At 46.1% G+C, this 19,940-nt stretch overlaps 1 protein-coding gene across 2 annotated transcripts in view; it reads left to right on the top strand.

Moving 5' to 3' along the window:
* Nucleotides 1–19,940, top strand: part of ASTN2 (astrotactin 2) — a 668,892-nt gene that overhangs the window by 234,050 nt on the left and 414,902 nt on the right. The window contains exons 7-9 of one of the 2 annotated variants that reach the window (XM_014528918.1): nucleotides 8,961–9,045; nucleotides 9,558–9,632; nucleotides 10,403–10,528. In XM_014528918.1, coding sequence (XP_014384404.1) covers nucleotides 8,961–9,045; nucleotides 9,558–9,632; nucleotides 10,403–10,528 — 286 coding nt within the window. Of the gene's footprint in view, nucleotides 1–8,960; nucleotides 9,046–9,557; nucleotides 9,633–10,390; nucleotides 10,529–19,940 lie in introns of both variants that reach the window. The other variant, XM_005880933.2, reaches the window with a different exon arrangement.

Genomic DNA, 19,940 nt, shown 5'->3' with positions numbered 1-19,940 from the left:
CCCCTTGCATATGGCATCCGTGGCTTGGGCGGGTCACGTACATGTGGCCCACGGTACTCAGGGCACATCTTGGCTCTAATTTTATTAGTGATTTTTATTTTAAACCCATAAAATAGCCGATGCTTGAAAAAGCCATCATTGCTTCTCTTTTGTAAAGAACTCTTTTGCAAAGTGAGTAATTACCCTCTGCTTAATTTATTTTGTATTTTTCACTTTGCTGTTTCAGGTTTATTCAAGCAGTGAACAAGTGCATGATTCATCATCATGCGTTCTCAATAGAATAGTGTGTATTTTATCCTCACTGCATCCTTGTGAATGGGAGAGGGACGGGGGCTGTTCCCCAACTTCTAGGTGAGTGGGATGAGGCTCAGAGGTGAAGGGGCTGGAGAAAGGCCACATGTGAACCGGCAGGGTCACAGCTGCAGGGACCCCTCGCCCGGCAGGCCCACCTGTGCGCCTGTGTCAGGAATTCCAGGTTCTTCAACTGGATTGACATCCTTCCTGGATGTTGGAGACGGCTGCATTGTATCTGCCCCAGGCCGTTGGTGAGATTTCTTCACCCCTTCCTTCTCAGTCAGCCGTAATTTTCAGGGAGTCTCTTAGCCACAGCACGAATCTGTAGATAATTCAGGGATGGAGGAGGTTAGGAGGAGAAGGAATGGAGCCAGTGGAGAGGTGTCACCTTGGCTGAGACCCTGAAGCAGGCGCCTGGCTCGTGGCCTCTCAGACCCCTGGCCACCCCCCACGGCTGCCCACGACATCTGGGTCAATGCCAGTTAGTCCCCAAGTTGCCGAGATTACGGACTCTGATCTCTCTCTGACCCGATCACCCGCTGATGGCACCAAAACCTTTCGGCCTCTATTTTTTTCCTTTTTCTTGCTCTCAGAGGTATGGTGATGAATGACAGTGAGGGGCCAGCCGCTGAAATGCTGGTGTCCAAGTTTTCTCAAATGCCTTGAGAAGAGCAAGGCTGAAACATCTCATCCCAGCAGTGTAAGGAGAAAAGGGGGGTGGGGCAGAGATGGCCAAGAGAGGTTGCTTAGATGTCATCAAGACCGACCTCCTCACTATGCAGTTAGAGAGGCTGAGTCCCAGGCAGGGAGGGGCCTGCCGTGTTCACACTGCACATTTGGCTGTTAGACCTCTAAAGAAGGCAACCTCATTTATAAATGTCCGAATTATGTTCCCTTGTTATTTCACTCCAGTCACATGACTCTGCCTCCCAAGCTCCTAGCCCTCCCTGACATACCTATCACCGCCTCCAGTCCCAAGGGAGAACCTGACTTCAAAAGACAAGACCGGAGTATATTAGCCTGGGCGGCATGGCTCAGTGGTTGAGCATCAACCTATGAACCAGAAGGTCATGGTTCGATTCCTGGTCAGGGCACATGCCCGGGTTGCCAGCTCCATCCCCAGTGTGGGATGTGCAGGAGGCAGCCGATTAATGAGTCTCTCTCATCACTGTTGTTTCTGTCTCTCTCTGCCTCTCCCTTCCTCTCTGAAATCAATAAAAATATATTTTTTAAAAAGACCAGAGTATATTAGAGGAGGAATCAAGGACTAGACCTCTCTGAAATAAATAAAAATATATTGTTTAAAAGGACCAGAGTATATTAGAGGAGGAATCAAGGACTAGGATTTGAACATGGTATGAGAGGGTATTTGGGTATCTCTGAGTACTAGGTACTCGTTTTTATAGATGGGGAGACCGAGGGCAAGTACAGTGATTTGCCCAAGGTTGCACAGGAGTCTGCATTAGAAGATGTATGCCCCGATGGCGCTGCCTGCATTTATAGCTGCCAAGAGCATCTCATTCCTTTACTAAATAATCATTTTGCCACTTAATTTCCGCCTCACCTCTCACTCCCTCTCAGCCCGTGGTCTCTCCTCCGTGGACAACAATAATTCAATCCACCACAGGGTAGACTGACCTTCAACACCCCCTGATTTCCTATTTTTGAGCCCTTTTCCATCTCCCTTAAGGCATTCCTCCTAGAGCCATCACATCGCTTGGGAAGGAAGAATCAGAAAGATGCTGGGCTGGGATCTTGGCTCTTTCCTTCTCAACCTTGGGCAGCTTACTCACCCTCTCCAAACCTCAACTTCACATTATTTAAAGTGGAGCCAATAAACCTTCCTCCCCGTGTTGTCATGGATACCAGAACTTATTTGGCTGAGGTCAGCACATAGTAGATGCTCAATTAGCAGAAGGTCTGATGTCAGCCCTGGGTCTGGCCCCTGCTAGTAGAAAATCAATCCAACAACCCTCAGTACTTAGGTTATGAATCCAGTACAGTCCTGCATAGTGTATTGTCATTTGGACGGGATATTTGGAAGAGCCATTCTTAGCCTTTAAATATGGTGAAAGTTTAGAAATCAGCAGGATGTGACTGCAGGTGCCCTTCTTCTCCTACCCTTGTTGTCAGTGATCATTGAACTAAAGGCAGCTCTCCTTGCTCTTGCCCTTGTGGTCATGCTCGTTGTTGTGATGTTTGCGATTATGTGAAAGAACATGAGTGTTGAAGACCTGACTATGACCTTCGGCGAGTGACTAACCGAGGCTGAACTTCGGCTTTCTTATTTTACAATGTGGACACTAGTACCTTCTCCTCATACTAGTCCTGGGGTGACCTGTGAGGTGATATACAATAACTTATTTCGAGTGTCTTCCACTAGTCCTAGCACAGAGCAGGCCCCAGTCATGTTAGGCCGAGCCCATGCCCCCCTCCCCCACCACATGCCTGGCCCTGAGTTGGACTCCAGTGGCACAAACACAAAGAGGCTCAAGGCAGCCACTCAGAGTCGAACAGAAAAGGGTGCCACGCACGCTGTTTCTCCGAGAGCCCAGGGAGATGCCTTTCCAAGCCACAGCCACAAGAAGAGTCAATAAGAAAGTGAACAGCGGCCGGTGTCCCTGGCCTGTGGTGATACGTGATGACTGTTGAAAATGGAATCGTAAGAGGATGACAGGGTGGGAGGAGTGGAGCCAGACAGCCAGGTGACACGGGAAGAAGGCTTTGCACTTATCTAGCCCTCTCGTGGGCAGGTGACGGGCTCCTCTGAGCGGTGGGGGACAGAGCGGGCAGCATCCTCTGGCTGATGCTCCACCCTCCTGTGCCCGGGTCGGTGGGAGAAGCCATAAAAAAAAGCAACAGGTGTTGCTGGTTCTGGAAGCACAGGGGTCAGCCCTGTAGATGATTTCATTAAAGCTGCCCTGATTTGCAGATAAAGAAACTGAAGTCCCTTTGGCTTTGCAAAGGGCTTATACACCGACATTGAGACCATGCTTCCTCTAGAAAGCATTTTCTCTTTCCACTAAAACAAGAGGCTAAATTGGCCCCTTTGATCCAGGAACAATTGTAACAAAAACTCAAAACAGGTATGATGTTTTCAACAAGAAGAAATGTGCCCAAGATTGCTCTGAGGACTTTTCAGATGTATCTCTGATCATTCCAGCAGATCATTGATATCACTCATCACAGATTAGGAAAAAGACTCGGAGAGGTGAAGCGACTTGGTCAAGTTCATACAAATGCTAAGTGCTAAGAGGCAGAGCCCTGATGTACATCCAAAACGAGATGACTTGATGACTCCAGGGCCCACAGTCTGAACCATCTCTCCAGCCCACCAGCCCTACACAGTTCCCATGAGGCTCTGTCTGTTTCTAAGTGATTTAGGAGAGCCTCAAACAAGATAAACTCAAGATTGTTCATAACTGAGGGATTCTGTTGTTTTTACCCAACTGTTTATGCAGTGAGAATGCCTGTAACAAAAAGTGAGAATTCAATAAGTGGAAAAAAATAAATATGTTAAAAGCAGTGCAACTCATCTGTAGCTAATAATACAGAGTTCTAGTAATTAGCACAATGAAAGTCTATTTCATTGAATTCCCATAAGGGAACCACTTTAATGAAGAGAGTAAACTCTTTTTTTAAGGTCTGCATTATCAATTCCATATAAATGTATGTTTTTAATCTATTAAGATTATTTCAGATTCATCATATTTAAAAAAATAACCCTTTTCTCAGTGGTTAGAGCATTAGCTTATGGACTGAGGGGTCTCGGGTTCAATTCCAGTCAAGGCCATGTACCTCGGTTGCAGACTTGATCCCTGGGCCCAGGTCGGGCCACGTGCGGGAGGCAACCAATCAATGTGTCTCTCTCACATCAATGTTCTCTTTCTCTGTCTCTCCCCCTTCCTTCAACTCTTTCTAAAAATCAATGGAAAATATCCTTGGGTAAAGATTAACCAAAAATATAAAATTAAAATAAAATTCCCTGTTTATAAATGCAATACATTGTCATTGTAGGACACTCGGACATGTCAGAGGAGGGCCAAGGGGGAAAAGTATTCCTAGAAAATGTCGCCAGGCATAATGTTGAGTGACTGAGGCACCAGTGCCGGGAAAGGATGCTGAGGTCATGGCCAAGCACCCTGGGTTCTAATCCTGTGATTTGGCCAAATACCGCCCCTCTCTGAGCTGTGTTTCCCTTCTGCAAAACTATCGGAACTAGAGGATCTTTCAGAGCTCTTCCTGCTCTGATGTGAAATGCAATTCTATTTTAGACATCTCACCAGCACTCGTGTTTACACTTTCCATCTCCTTGGCAAGTACATGTCATAGATGTATGAATGTTACTTTCAATCTTCAGCAGAACCGTCATTATTCTAAATGAAGTCACCTTGAATGTATGAACATTAGAACATATTTATATATTCACTAACTCACCCCTCTGTTCATGTGTTTATTTATCAAATGTACTGTCGGGCACTATACTAATTGGTAGGATGTGGAGATGATTAAGAAAAGGTTTCTGCCTGGCTGGTGTGGCTGAGTGGTTGAGCATTGACCTATGAACCAGGACGTCACAGTTCAATTCCTGGTCAGAGCACATGTCTGGGTTGTGGGCTCAATCCCCAGTAGGAGGCGTACAGGAGGCAGCCGATCAGTGAGTTTCTTTCATCATTGATGTTTCTACCTCTCCCTTTCTCTCTGAAATCAATAAAAATATTTTTAAAAAAGAAAAGGTTTCTGCAAACAAACTCCCAGGTTAGTGGGGAGAACAGGCAAATTTTTTGAAAAGTTTCCGCATCCCATTGGCATAGGATTACTATTGTGAAATGCACCCCTCACTTGTGTAGGTGCCAGGCAGTGCAGCAGGCATTGGACGCAGCGGTGAGCGAGATGGGTGCAGCCCCCTCCTTGCCGGAGCCTCTGTAGTGCGCACAGTGACGGAGCACGGGCACCTGGTACACCTGAGCTGCTCTTTGGCCGCCTGGCTGCCCTGCGTGTACAGGGGCAGGACCGAGGAAAGGCCTCACGGGGGAGGACTCCATCCTCAGCTCTGGCTGTCAGAGGCTTGCATCTTGCAAGAAGGAAATGCTCAGTTGCAAATAGTGGAGGGTAGGCTGAGCCAGTGAAATGGGAAACAGAAGTCAATAAAGCCAATAGCCCCGGCATTGATGGACATCTTGCCGCAGACACCTGGCCCAGCTGCTAAGGGAGATCAAGGCGAAGGCTGAAACACATAGTGTCCAGAAAGCAGGGCTTGGGGATCTGGAAAGGCAACACAGACCACGGACTCTCATTGGTGCTCGAAATGGAGGAACATCTACTACAGTTTTCCATTTTGCAGACGGGGAAACGGAGGCCCCACAAGGCCCCCACAAAGTCCCTAGAGCTGCTATGTTGGGACATATCAGAATTCAGGGAAAGGAAAATGGGAGGAGACTGAACCATGAGCTTCACCCTTGACCACTTCAGTGTAATCTTGCATCAGCTCTGTGAGAGTGACGGCACTGCCATCCCATTCTATAGATGACAAAACCGAGTCCCGAGAAGATAAGGTCAGTTTCCCAAGACCATGGGTCTAGGGAGAAAGAAAGTGAGGACTGGAACCCAGGTCTGTCTGGAGGCAGCGTTCATTCACTTTTCCCTCTGCCTCACTTCCCCTTCTCCAGGCAGCCTTCTGCCTCCCCCCTGCCCTCCCAGGGTGGATGCCTCTCACAGGCAAAATACATATTTGTTGTATAATGAGCGTCACTAATTAATGATCTGTTCAGTGGCAGGGGAAACTTGCCTCGTAAGCACACGAGAAAGAAAGAGCAAAATAGAGCGGCATCCTTTTCCCGTATAGATTTTTCATTCTCACTAATATTCCCAAAAGGAGGGAAAGGAGGAGAAATGACCTGTGCTGTTTCCTGCGGAGTCACTGATCAGAGAGACAGGTACTTCTGCCATTGCCCTTCCCAGCAGCCCTCCTGGTCCGCCCCAGCCTGACTCCCTGTCCCTGCGCCAGAGCTCACACTTTCACCTCTCCCATTATGAATCATGAGGACTGTGGCTGGTGGCAGATCATAAATCAGTCCTGGGAGTCTCGAGGACAAATCCCAGGACTTTTAATCTTTAATATTAGACGTGCTTCAAGTGGTGAATATTTCATGAAGGGACTGTTGCATTTTAACACCTTGTTAGTGACCTACCCCTCCCATGTTGGTGAATTACTCTCATCCACATCTCAAGGATTTCAGCCCTCTCTTCCACTAGTTTTACCTGCAGTAACCATCATGGGCCCATTAGGTATCACATGCCTATAGCACCCACATTCAGTGGAATGCCCCGGGCCTGATCCTGAGAGGAGAGTTAGAGACTACCCCTGCCTGCACGCAGCCCCTTCTGATCGGCCAAGTGTCCAGGGAAGGGGAAAGGTAGACCTTGCTCTCTCTCCTCGCTTCTCCCTCTGCTTCTTTACAGTCTTATTCTGAATATTTTGAATACTGTCTCTGACCCAGTCTTCACCCTGTATGCTGTCTTCCTACCTCGTTCAGCTAACATTTATTAAGCCCAGGCTGATTGCCAGCTATTTGCTAATGCTGGGGGTACAAAGATTAAGCAGCATTGTGATATATAAAACCAGTTAGAGTGTTTTTCAACACTCGAAGTGCTTTGTATAAGGTCAAATGCATAGCACGTATAGTGAATCAGTGAAAACAGTAAGGTTATTTGATGAATACAAACGTTTTGAAATCAGGAGTCATGGGTGACAGTTGTACAACCTGTGTCGCCCTAGCATCATAGTCGCTGCCGCATTTTGTTTGGGTTGCACGAGGGTAGGAAATCCTGATTCGTAAGACATGTCGTTGTAAATAGCATGAGCTTGTTAGCACCTCGACTCCAGTCTCAGTGCCCTCCTCAATGAAACAGAGATGACAGGAGATTATTTTAATGAGGCCTGCATAAAACATAATGTGGAGGCGCTCTCTAGTGCCCTACATTCTAGCATGTAACTGCTGAGTGTTTAGATATTTTTTAAATCTTTATTGTTGAAACTATAACAGATGTCCCCTTTTTTTCCCCAATTACCCCCTCCCTCTACACCCACTCCCTACTCAGGCCTTCACCACACTATTGTGTGTGTCCATGGGTTATGCATATATGCATATTAACTTAATTGGTTAATTTCTCTCCACTCCCACCTTCCCTCTGAGAAACATAATTTTTTAAAAATGAATTAAAATCTGAAAGATGCAAAGTCCCTAGATCTCCCTTATTGAACTATATACTTTTTCTGAGAAACGTGGTTTGAAAACTCTCACGTCAGACCAAATAGAATGCCTGCAGGATGAAAGAACTGCGGGTTCCTCTGGGGGTGTGCATGGGTGTGGTCACCAGAGGACCAGAAAGAAGGCAACCTGACATTAATAGTCTGGAAACTTACCAGAGCCATAGCATGGTTATTCGTTCAGCTCGCAGTGCTGAGCACCTACTCTGTTCCAGGCAGTGAGCTAACCCAGCCCACTTCCTACCAGCATTTCCTGAGGTGTGTTCCACAGAATACTAAGCTTGTGACTTGTTCACCAGCAAGCTTCCCAAGGTGAAGTAAGTTTAGGGAAAACTGTATGTGCAACACCCTCATGCAGAAGCACATGCTAATAGCTCTGAGGAATGGTACCGTGTTTCCCAAACACGTTTTTTTATAGAATCTATTTTTGGTAAAGCATCTGTGAACATTTTACATATAGACCTTAGGAAAAACTAGCAACCAATTGGATCAGAACCTTAAGGCGTGTACAGTGGAGCAGTACAGAGAGCAGCAAGGGGGTAGGACAGAGTTTCTGAAAACTCTTCCAGGATTCTGAACTCTGAGGATATGCTAGGACATGAGACATCCACTGACCATGCCAAATGAGCTTGGCCAAAGGGGAATACACTTAAGGCAGTGTGGGATGCTGGCAAGAATTCATAAGACATGGCCAGGAAAAAAAAAGATGCATGAATACATGGGTGGATGGATGGAGGGATGGATAGATGCAAGGATGGATGGATGGATGGATGGATGGATGGATGGATGGATAGGTGAGTAGATGGGAGGGAACAAAGGGGGAAAGGAAGGGAGGAGAGGAGAGTAAAAACAATTAAAATAAGCAAACAACAACTAAAATAAAATCTGGAGATTGTAAATGAAAAAAATTCTTTTCCAAAAGGGAAAATCAAAAATATTTGAAGGAGTGACATTTGATCTGTGGCTTACAAATGAACATGGATTGTTCACTCAGTTAGAGAGAATTCAATTTTCTGATTACACTTTTAGTACAAATGTAATTTATCTTAACTTAGCTATCTGAGGACAAGCCCTCCGTTTGTGGCCACCAGGCCACTTTCTGTTTCCCTCATTAAGCCATGAGCTCTTTCAGCATCAGAGTTGTACCTTGATCTCTTTATCCCCTGTGCCAGGCAGAGAGCCTGGCAGGGCATTGTGGTCAGGATTCGTTGAATGAATGAATGAACAAATGAATAAAATCTTTATTCCCCACTGTGGCAGGTAGACCAGAAACCCCTCTTTCCGTGGGCAGAATGAAGCAGCTCGCTGTATTTTCTAAGAAAACACCGACAGCAGGGGAGAAGACTGTTTTGTGTGAACAGCATTTCACAAGACTGCTTTCTCTTTTTCCTTACAGGAGAGTGTAGCTGCCACGAAGGCTATGCCCCCGACCCAGTGCACAGACATCTGTGTGTGCGCAGTGACTGGGGACAGAGTGAAGGGTGAGTGGCAAGGGACATTGGGCAGGGACAGTGGAGGACCGTCCCCACTTTCTCGGTTCTGTTCCCAGGGACCCCAAACCGCTTCACAAAGAGGACTCTTTTTCTGTAACATTTTTATTTCTTCAAAACCTAATGGAAAATGAATCTTGTTTCCCACTAAACCCCGTTTTAGTATTAAAGGTACATGATGACTCTTCTAGAGAACAAATGCTGACGTGTAGCACCCCCTCCCAGACCACAAGTAATCCAAGAACAGTTCCTAAAGTGGACCGATGAGGAAACAGAAGCAGAGTTTTGTACATCACTCCATCATGGACAAGCTGGGATTAAAAGGGGCTGAATTCTTCCATATGATGGAGACATTCTTGTTTAACATATACATAGTCTTACCCAGAACAAAAGTACTTCTGCAAAACTTGCTTGTTTATAAAGCTACTCTTTTATGAATCCTACCTACTTCTGACTAATATTATCTCCTGTCTCCTTTTCTTTTCCTCCTATTCTTCCTACAGACCTTGGCCTTACACAACACTTGAGAGGGGCTACGATTTGGTGACGGGGGAGCAAGCCCCGGAAAAGATTCTCAGGTGAGTTGAGAATCCTGTTGGGGCACGATGCTGGGGAGTGAAGTGGGGTTCTCATGGGGAAGTGTGGTTACGCCTCCTTAGCTGGTCGAACCTGTGCAATTCTGGGCTGTAATGAGTGCAGAGGGACTCTCATGGGCACAGATGTACCATCACAGCCCCGGTTACTATGGAGATCTATTTCTTATCTGTCTGGCATCTAGACTTAGGGACTGAGGTAGTTAACCTGGAAGAGACATTACTGATTATCTCGTCTAGTGGTTTAAAAATATCCTATAACTATAGGCTCTGTTCCTGCTAGCTCCATGAAATCTCGTGTGAAACGTCAATACCTAAGCTGATAAAGACGTACAGCAAATTAAGTGGCAGACTGAAAATCAGATTTGGGTTCAAACGGATTCAGAGTGCATGCTTTTAACCTTTGTGCAGACTCCCCTGCTGACTACGCAGTCATGCATGGAACTCGGCTAGGTACCAGGAGTGCTTGGGAAGGCAGAGCTGAGATGGTCTCTGTCCTCACAGAGCCCACTGTTTATTGAGAGCAGGCCCTGTACTCCCATGGGCTCCATGATTAATAGGTTTAAGAAATGACCATCCAAGTCTGAGCAGAGTGGACCTAAATTGTGCCTTGGAGAATGCAGGGGACGCAGTTGGGTGGGGAAGAGAAAAGGGGTCCAAGAAGGGATGGGGGGGAGGATCCATTTCTTCAGTTTTCACTCTGCTTCCTAGGGAGTTCCCCAATGGAAACTCTTACATTGCAGGTCTACTTTCAGCTTGGGCCAAGGACTCTGGCTTCCTGTCAGCAAAAGCTTTGTGGTCCCGCCTGTGGAGCTGTCCATCAACCCCCTGGCCAGCTGCAAGACTGACGTGCTCGTCACAGAAGACCCTGCAGATGTCAGGTAGGGAAGTTCCTCTCCAGTATCCTCGTAGCAAGAACTTCTTGGAGCCCTGGGAGCCCCTGTTTCAGGACCACAGGAACTCCTGTGAAGAAGTACCCTTCATATTGTTGCAGTAGGCAGCTGCCTTGTAGATGATGTAAGGAACTCTGTTAAGTATGCCATGCTCCATGCTCCTAATAGTGCCCTCCATTGGTATTTCAACATCCTTACTCTACTTCGGGGCATGTATAAAATATGGGATAGGCTAAAACATCACCTGGCACATCATGGAATCATTAATGGCCTTATCTTATCAAAGGTCATTATTTAATCCTATATCGGAGAGTCACGAAAGGGAAAGCTTGGAGAATGTGATGCTTTCTGTCATGATTTTGGGCTACTTCATATGTTCTAAATGTCCAGGTCTAATGTGTTTGTTCTTTACTCATGAAAGGATGGAGACTGCACCCCTCCTTACATGTTTTATACCGTGTAGTTAACTTCATTATAGTCTAACTCTTCTGTGCTTCAAGTAGTTGCTTACATATCATTCTGTCCCATTAGTGGAGACTATCTTAAGGTCAAAGAAAATAACTTATTTAGCTTCTTAATCCCCAGTTCCCAGCTCATACTGGACCTCTACTAAATGTTTATTGATTTAATTAAACCAGTGGTCTTAGATCTGATCCTAGTACTATCTTGGAGCTTTTCACTGGAGGGTTTTTTCCTTTCTCCCAATTGGATTAGGAGAAGCATTTTAGAAATTTAAATGTTATTAAAAATGGACGCAGAGTATACTTTTGGAATTGGCTTGTACACGCTTATTAGCCCCTGAACTGGAACTTGGAGTCATGGCAATTCCTACCCCCAGTGATTGTTACTCTACCACTGCCTTTGGATCACTCTGAGTCAAGATGTTATCCTATGTCCATGGCACCTTGATAGGAAGCTCCTAGAAGCCAACTATCCCTGCTTTTTACAGGTTGTTTAGTCTCATCTTCTCAACTTTTCAGGGGGCGGGGGTGGGATGAACCAGACATGATTTTTCAGGCTATTGGTATTTCCCAAACGAGGTAGTTTTAAAAAAAGAATAGATTGCAAAAGGGATAGCATTTAGGAAATGAAGTGGTAATTATGAAGAACTAAGATGGTTTCAGGCACACATAAATTAATTAATGGTAGATGATAATTTTCCATTCTTGATAGCATTGAAGTAGATGAGACCTTTAAAGCATGTGGTCAGGTTCCTCTGTCTTGCACATTTTAAAGGTGGAGCAAAGACCACCCGGTTGAAAGTCTATTAAAGACATGCAATGAGCTTGCCTGAAAGCAACTGCAAGACGGTCTCTACTGACTTTCCTCGGAGTTCTGTACTGTTGACATTGAATTTGTGGTTTCGGTGAAGCTAAAGCTGTCAGACTGACTGATGGGAATCCTCACCTTGGGTTAGAATCCCATCTCTGCCATGTATGAGCTATGTGATCCTGGTCACGTCCACTTGCCCAGTTTCCCATTTCTTTGCCAAATAGGATAAGAACAGCACCTTCCTCACAGAGTATAGTAATAATTCATATCCATTGATCATTTCCGGTGTGCCCAGCACCCTCCTGACGTCTCATTACATCCTTACGTCAACCCCATGAGTTGATGCTATTATTATTGTTTTCATTTTACAGAGTAAAATATAATCTGAGCCATAAAGGTGATGCCTTTACTAGTTAAGTGATGGAACTAAGTTTCCACTCAGATCTCTCCAGCTCTGGAACCCATGTCCCTAACTATTTCATTGAGACATTTCCCAGGAGTTACAATGATTCAATAATATAAGTAAATGCTGGTACATAATATACTCCCAAAGTTACATTGCACCAATTTTAGATGAATTGGAGTCCCACTACAGTAAAGTTCAAGTAGAAACTGGTGATGGTGGGGGAAGGCAGTGTTGGGAAGGTGATGTACTGTGTCATGCTGCTGAGAAAGACCATAATCTTCAGGATAAAATAGCTGGTTGACCTCCTTCAATCTGAATTACATTAAATAGCAAGCTGGCCAAGAGGGTCCCACAGTATCAATCTTCAGGGACTCTAACACATCTTTGGAAATGTTCAAAAGAAATGAGAAAAATATAAGTTGTAGAATGCATTTCAGGGAGAGTATCAGATGTAGTTGGAAGGAACACTGTAGTACGTTGAAAGAGGGGGAGACATCCAAGGGGCATGGTCCAATAGCATTAGATGCCCCTTGAGCTCCGGCTAAGGATGCTGTGCCCGGTTACTGAAGGGTGTGCTTTCATCAAGTTGGGGCCAGAGCAAAGTTGCTCAGGACAGCAGAGGAGATGCAAATCTGCAGCTATGGACCCTCCTTCTCTACCCTTTCTCAACAAACCATGAAGGTTCTCCTTTAAAGAAAAGTGGTGCGAATAACTGAAGAGTACTGGTTTGATTTGGGCACTAAATTATTATCCTGCTTGGCCCACATGCCTTTCTCTGGGCTTGAAGCGATCACACAGACAGACAGCCTTTCAAGTTTTCTCTTGATTTTACCTCTCACATGCCCATTGGTTTCACTGCGAGGGTGGGAAAAAGATGGTGATCATCACCTTTCAGCAGAATCTGCTGTGCAGGTTGAGTTTTTCAAGCTGCAGGAATAAACCTTGTTTGACATGCTAATGCCCAGGCAAGCATATCAGGGGCGTTTAAAGAATTAATAAGTTCTAATCAGATGATAGGTGCGACATTAATAAATAATAGATCATAATTATAGATCTCCAGTAACATGCCACGGAATCACAACAGAGAGATGAGAAGCAGAGTCAGCAAGAAAAAGATCAGCCTTCCGGTAGGATGGTAAAGGAAAACTTAGAGACGCTTTGCTAGTTGATTTTTGTTTTTTTAGTTGGTGACGGAATATTGCATAAGTAAGGAATCTCGCATGATAGGAGGCAGAGCAATTTAGCAGTCCAATGTTCAGGCACTGCCTATCTGGGTGGCTACATTTAAAATAACTGATGATAACCAATGTCAGTGAGGATAGGGAACAACTGGAACTCTCACATCCTAATAGTGGGAATGGAAGTTAGACGGACCACTTTGTAAACCTGTTGAGCAGGATCTACTTCAGTTGAATGTCTCCACCTTCTATAACCCATCGGTTCCACTCTGAATAATATACCTAACAGAAATGTGTATAGTACATTCAAGTATATTCATTTGTATTGCTAGAAAGCTGGGGGAAAATCCACAAATTGATAAAAAACACACAAGATTGAATTATGGAATGATCATACACTGGAATACTATTAATAATGACTATTCAAGAACACACCAATCTCACAAATATAACATTGAATTATGGAAGCCGCACACAAATAATGGAATTAATTTTGGGGGGAGTCAGAAGTTACATGTAGATTTTCAACTGTATGGAGGTCATGGGGGGGGTCAGTACCCCTAACCCCTGTGTTGTTCAAGGGTCAACTATATATGTTTATATATATAAAAATCAGAACCAGTAAAAACTAATCCATGAAGGTAGAAGAAAGGATGGGGATTACCTTTTCGTGATAGAGGGGCAGTGGCGTGGGGAGAGCACAAAAAGTTTTTTGTGACGCTGATGATAATTAATTCTTGATCTGAGTGGTAGGTGCCTGGGGTGTTTTGAATCTGTAAAAATGCTCAGGCTCTACAGCTATGATTTGCACTCTTTTCTTTATGTGTGCTCTATTTTAATTAAACATAAACTTTATGATATAAGGTAGTTCACTGTTTTAAAGGCATGGGCTTTGGAGCTCAGCTGAGCTGAGTTCAGATCCCAGTCCATCACCTGTGTCCTGCAGGAGCTTTTCTGTGGCTGCCAGCCCTTGTGGGGAGTGCAGATAGCATCTATGCCTAGAAGGTGAAACTAAATGACATAATACATTGAAAAGCACTGAGTCAGACACATGGTGACCTCAAGAAGTATGAGTTATTACTTTGCTGTTATTGTAGCATAGTATAGCAGTGTTTAATGTTCATCTTTTTAGTTCTTTTCTGTTTCTTTTGCTGAAAGGCCACATCCATTCTATGATGCATCGTAAAATCAATAGTGTCTTAGTATTGAGCATTCACATCAATCCCTTTGTCAGGGGGTGTTGGGGAGACTTAAATGTAGTAAGTCTGGGGGCTTTGTGTGCATGGAGATATTTGCAGAATGAATGCAGAGGCATGTGTGCGGGACACACAGAGTGCCTTGAGGGGGTTGGAAAAGGAAGAAAAAATCCTGACCAAAGGAATTAGAAAAGCATTTGCAGGAAAGAAAACATTGGCAATTAACCTTGGACTGTGGACAGCGTTGGGCTGTATGGCATCTAAGGTGGGAGGGAGGGCTTTCACGTGCCAGGAGTGGAAGGGCCAAAGATGAGAACGCTTCCCTGGGCAGCTCCCTTGCCCAGCCTGGCCCAGCAGGAAGTCGCTGGCAGTGAGGTTTTCAGCATTGGAGACTCTAATGATGTCAGCTCCAAAGGTGGAGGAACCGAGAGCGCTCTAGTTAAATTGCAGACAGCTTCCTTTCAACTCCGAAAACCTTGGCTAGGCCCTTCCTGTGTGCCTGCCACTGTGCCAGGGACTGTAGGGGAACAGAGATGAATAAGGACCCCCATGGTGTAGCGAGGAGCATGGAACAAGAGACCGACTTGAGAGATGAAATGGAAGATACTGTGGAGAGAGAAGCGTGGATTGCTGCGCCCTGGGCCTTCTTCACAGTCTCAGCCAGAGCGGGTTCTTCTTACACGAGAGATGCGAGGCTAGCTGTTATCGTTGGAATAATAACCATCCAAGAAGCCCAGCTTTTGGAGCCCCTTAGTGATTTTTCTATGATCTCAAATCAATGAAAACGAAGTGGTAGAACCCTGTTAAGTCCCTGCATGTTGTGGAAGGAACTATGGGATGTCGGAAAGCATGCTAGCATTGCTCAGTGGGTGACAGTTTTCTCACTGAATTCGTTCTGAATAGAATTGAGAATGGTTCCTTGTTCTTTCGGCCTCTTTATTCCAAGCACTAACAATTTATTGCACACCTACTGTATGCCAGGCTCAGTATTGGAGGTATGAAAATATGTGAAGACTAGACATCTCCGTGCACAGAATGAGACAACATTGCAAACAAGAAGATGCCGTGCTTTGGGACAGAGGGAAGGGGTAGTGGGAAAGTTCAGGCTGAGAAGGGCCACAGGGAAGAGATGACTAAACTCACCTGGGGATTACAGGGAAGACCTTAGAGAGGAGAGGACTTTGGGGCCAAATTGTGAACTATCAGCAGGAAGTTGCTCCGTCAGTGGTGCAGAAAGTGTGGTCCCCAGACCAGTAGCATCAGCAGCAGCTGGAAACCTGTTTGACAGGCAGATGCTCATACTCTGTGGTGGACAGATACCGACACACAAAGTTATTAGATTCCAATGCCAAGAACCTGGAAATGCTACCTTATTTGGAAAAAGGTCTTTGCAGATGTGATTAAGTTAAGAATCCTGAGGTAGGCTGGTCACTCTGGATTATATGCATGAGCCCAAAGAACCATAACAAGTGGCATTTTAAGACAGAAGTTTCCAAGTGCTTGATTGAAATGAGCTCCTTTAATCTTCATGAGTAGCCCCATTTAATGCACGAGGAAACGGAGGCACAAAGAGGTGCTATTACTTGCCCAAGGTCACACAGCCAGTAAACAGCATAACCAGGATTCAGACCTGAGAATCAGACTCCTGACTCCAAACTCCTCATTTCTAGGTGTTGATACCTCTCTTTGGCCTGTTTGGGGACATTTGCCAATATCCCAGCGCCGTAAGGGGAAAGTGTTCTAATTAGCCAGACCTGGGCCACCAACCCACTCTTGAAACCAGCAAGGTTAGAGGGACCTTTACCCTGTGGATAATAGGTAGGATAGTTCCCCCAGGAAATCAGAACAGGCAGTGAATGGATGTTGGACGGACACACACACACACACACACACACACACACACACACACACACCCTCAGCTGTTCTCTCCATGGACAGGGCCTGGGGCTTCAGCGTGTCTGGAGTGTAGTGCCCAGGGGCACGTGGTGGAGGATAGGTGAGAGGGTGAGAGGAAACTGAACACCCTCTCTCCTCGGCTGTGGGCCACCTGGCCTAGCACAGTGAGCAAAAACCTCAGGGCTCCTGAGGACGGTGTGTCCACCACTCCAGGGTCCCCAGCAGATGCTCTTGTATGACTGCCCCAGATACCGAATTCTGGCTCGGGAAATGGGGACCATCGGTCTTACAGCAAAATCCTCCCCAGAAGCACCCTAGGTGTCCCCGTGTGATGGGAACAGCTGCCAGGCCTAGACATACGGAGACTAGGAAGAGAGTGTAGGCTTGCGATCCTGCAGACCTGGATGCGAATCCTGGCACCACAGTTGGCTCCCTGAACTTCTTGGGCCAAGTCAGGTCACCTCTCCAAACCTCCATTTCCAAACCTGCACAGTCCAGATTGTTGTGTTTCCCTCAGATGTTGTTGTTAGGACTGCATAACATTTGTAGAATAACCCGTACAGCATCTGACGTGTCATTGGTGTTGAAGGAGTGAGGACTTTTAGGAGTTTAAGCAGGCACCGTAGTACAGAGAAGCAAGTGAGCACATGATGCCATGGGGTCAGGAGACTCAAGTTGGAGTTCCTGGTACAGAAGCTGTACCATAGTGAGGAGGGCTGTGTCATCCTTCCTCCTGACCACGGTAGACATCAATGGCAAGGGCAAGAGGGAAGGAACGGCAGGCCATCAGGTGTGTGGAGTAGGCAGGAGTGAGGTCAGGCCAAGGCAGGTGATAACATGTCAGGAGGCACCTGGATGGGAAGGCCCAGGCAACACAGTCTGGGGGAAGTGCCTGATAGAGGCCTTGTTTGGTTTAATTCCCAAGATTCCTCCCTCCTATCAGAGGTGAGTAATGCTGAGTGGATTTTGTTAATGAGTGTGTGTGTGCGCTCGCGTGCATGTGGGCACACTCATGGCAGTTGAGCACTTCCCTTCCCAGCAGGGATATTGAGTTAGGGGTGGGCTTCCTCAGTTCTTATTAGCACCTCAGCCCCATCATGCCTCTGCCACTTTCCCCTTCCTCACCAATTATTCATGCAGACGTGCAGACGTTCCCAAAGGGGAAAGAACTTCAATAGGCAATCAATCCGCCTACCTGCTTGAAACACAGAAGAGAGGAGGGTTGGATAAAGGGAATAGTGAGGGCGCTGGAGCCAAAGTGCCCGGGTTCAAATCCCAGCTCCACCACTTACTAGCTGATCTTGTTTAAGTTCCTTCAACTTTCTGATCCTCAGTTTCCTCTCTGTAAATGGGAATGGTAACTGCTCTTCTATCTGTTGATGTTTTTGAGAATCGAATGAGATACGTTTAAACGCTTAGCCCCATAGTTATAAATAGTGATGTTTCCCATGTATTGAGCACTTCCTTTCTGTCAGGCCCTCATGAGCACGCTGCATGCATTGCTTCTGATTGCACAACAAGTCAATCCTGGGGTTACGACTGTTTACAGATGAGGAAGCCGAGGCTCAAAAGGTTTAAGTTATCTGCCCAACTATTACGGTGAGTCACAGAATCAGGATTTGAACTCAGGCTGTTTGGTGAGCAGTCAGGAAATGCTGGCTACTGTGGAGGAGGATTCTCTGTAAAATCGAGGAGTTGGCTCACGGGATTTTCTGTCTTAGTCCACGTTGAGTGCGGAAGTCCATCCCATGCTGATGGAAGACTAAGTGCTAAGTGGGAAAAGGGGAGCTTCTGGGAGAACCAGGGAGTCCGCCTGGCACTCGCAGCTGCGTTCCAGGAATTTGGGCATCAGAACTTGCCCTGCACGACCATACCCCTCCTGTTAGGAGAAGGAAGCCCCTCTGGGAAGCATTCCTACAAAGGCCTCCATGCGCCCTACCAAGTGGATGTACTGTATGCCCACAACTCTTCACAGCCTCCCTGCCTGTCATTCAGCCAGTAAGCCTGGAGACATATATATTTCTCCCGTTTGAGTTTAGCGATCGTAATAAAAGTGAAGTCTATTAGGATGAGTTTCTGCCCAGACTCGGTAAATCTCTCCAAACGCCGTTCAGCACCAGATCTCCCTTAGCCTTGGCCGCTGGGGAGGCTGGAGCATGCGCCAACTGTCAGCTCTGGCGAAAGGGCCACGGCACGGGCTCTGCTAAATGAAACCCAAATGGAAACTTTGCAATATAAATATTGAAGTGACCCCGGTTGGATACAGGGGAACCAGTTAGCTAAGCTCCTCGCTGCCATGCAGCAGATGCTAAATTATTAAAACTTTAATAAATGTAATAATAAATATTTGATGTTGAATTACAGGAGGCTTTGCAGATACAGTGAAACTGAGAAATGACTTGTTACATCTGCATTAGAAGTTAAACACTTTTCAACTTCTGATGTTGAAATGGGACCGCAGGTTTTTAGAAGAAAAAAGAGAGAGAAGGGAGAGGCATGAAAGCAGGCTGAGCTGGGAGTCGGGACACCTGGGTTTCAGTCCTGAATCCACACTGAAGACAGTGATAAGTGGCAGCATGGGCATGCTTTCTAGGTAGAGGCCTTCACACAGCTTCTCCTAGATGATCCCACAGCCATCTTCCTGATGCTATTTTTTTAAAATATATTTTTTATTGATTTCAAAGAGGAAGGGAGAGGAAGAGGGAGAGAGAGAAACATCAATGATGAGAATCACTGATCGGCTGCCTCCTACACACCCCCTACTGGAAACCAGACCCTGACCTCCTGGTTCATAGGTTGGTGCTCAACCACTAAGCCATACCTGCTGGGCAAGAGAAGCTGTTTTTAAAGCCCCCTTTCCTCAGGTGAGGACACTGGCATTCTAAGACCTTAAACAGCACAGCTGGTGGGCAGACACGTTGGAATCTGAATATAGGTTTCTGCTCTCAGGACCCTGCGTCATTCTTCATCTCACCATGCCTCCCTCCCTGGCTGTGTGGAAACCCTTTCTGGTCTTTATGAGCCAGGATGTCTTGGGTTTCAGGGGACAGAAACCCAGTTAAAATGAGCTTAACGACAACTGTATTAGAAGGACGCCATGATCATGATGGGAAGGAAAGGTGAGAGGTGAGCTTAGCCGCGGAGATGAGGCGAATTAAGGGAATTGCAAGTTTCTGCCTACCTTCTCTGCATCACTCCTGCACGGCTACATTCTCTCCCAGGACGAAACTCCTTCCTGCCCGTCCCCACCCGTGGCAGTGGCGTGCTCATCCTGACTCCCCAAGAATGAAGGCTTCTCTTACTTCAGCTGCTGCTTGTGAAAATTCCTGGAGCAGGAATTTTGGGCCTGGCATGGGCTAGATGCTCACCTCTACTTAGTCATCTATGATTAGGGGGCAGGGTCACCAAGCGCAGGCACAGCCATGGAAGGGAGTAGGAGGACCATGAGCTAA

Source organism: Myotis brandtii, unplaced genomic scaffold (genome assembly GCF_000412655.1).
Source record: "Myotis brandtii unplaced genomic scaffold, ASM41265v1 scaffold658, whole genome shotgun sequence".
NCBI lineage: Eukaryota > Metazoa > Chordata > Mammalia > Chiroptera > Vespertilionidae > Myotis > Myotis brandtii.
The sequence above is the reverse complement of the archived record's forward strand: the minus strand, read 5'-3'. Positions and strand labels throughout refer to the sequence as shown.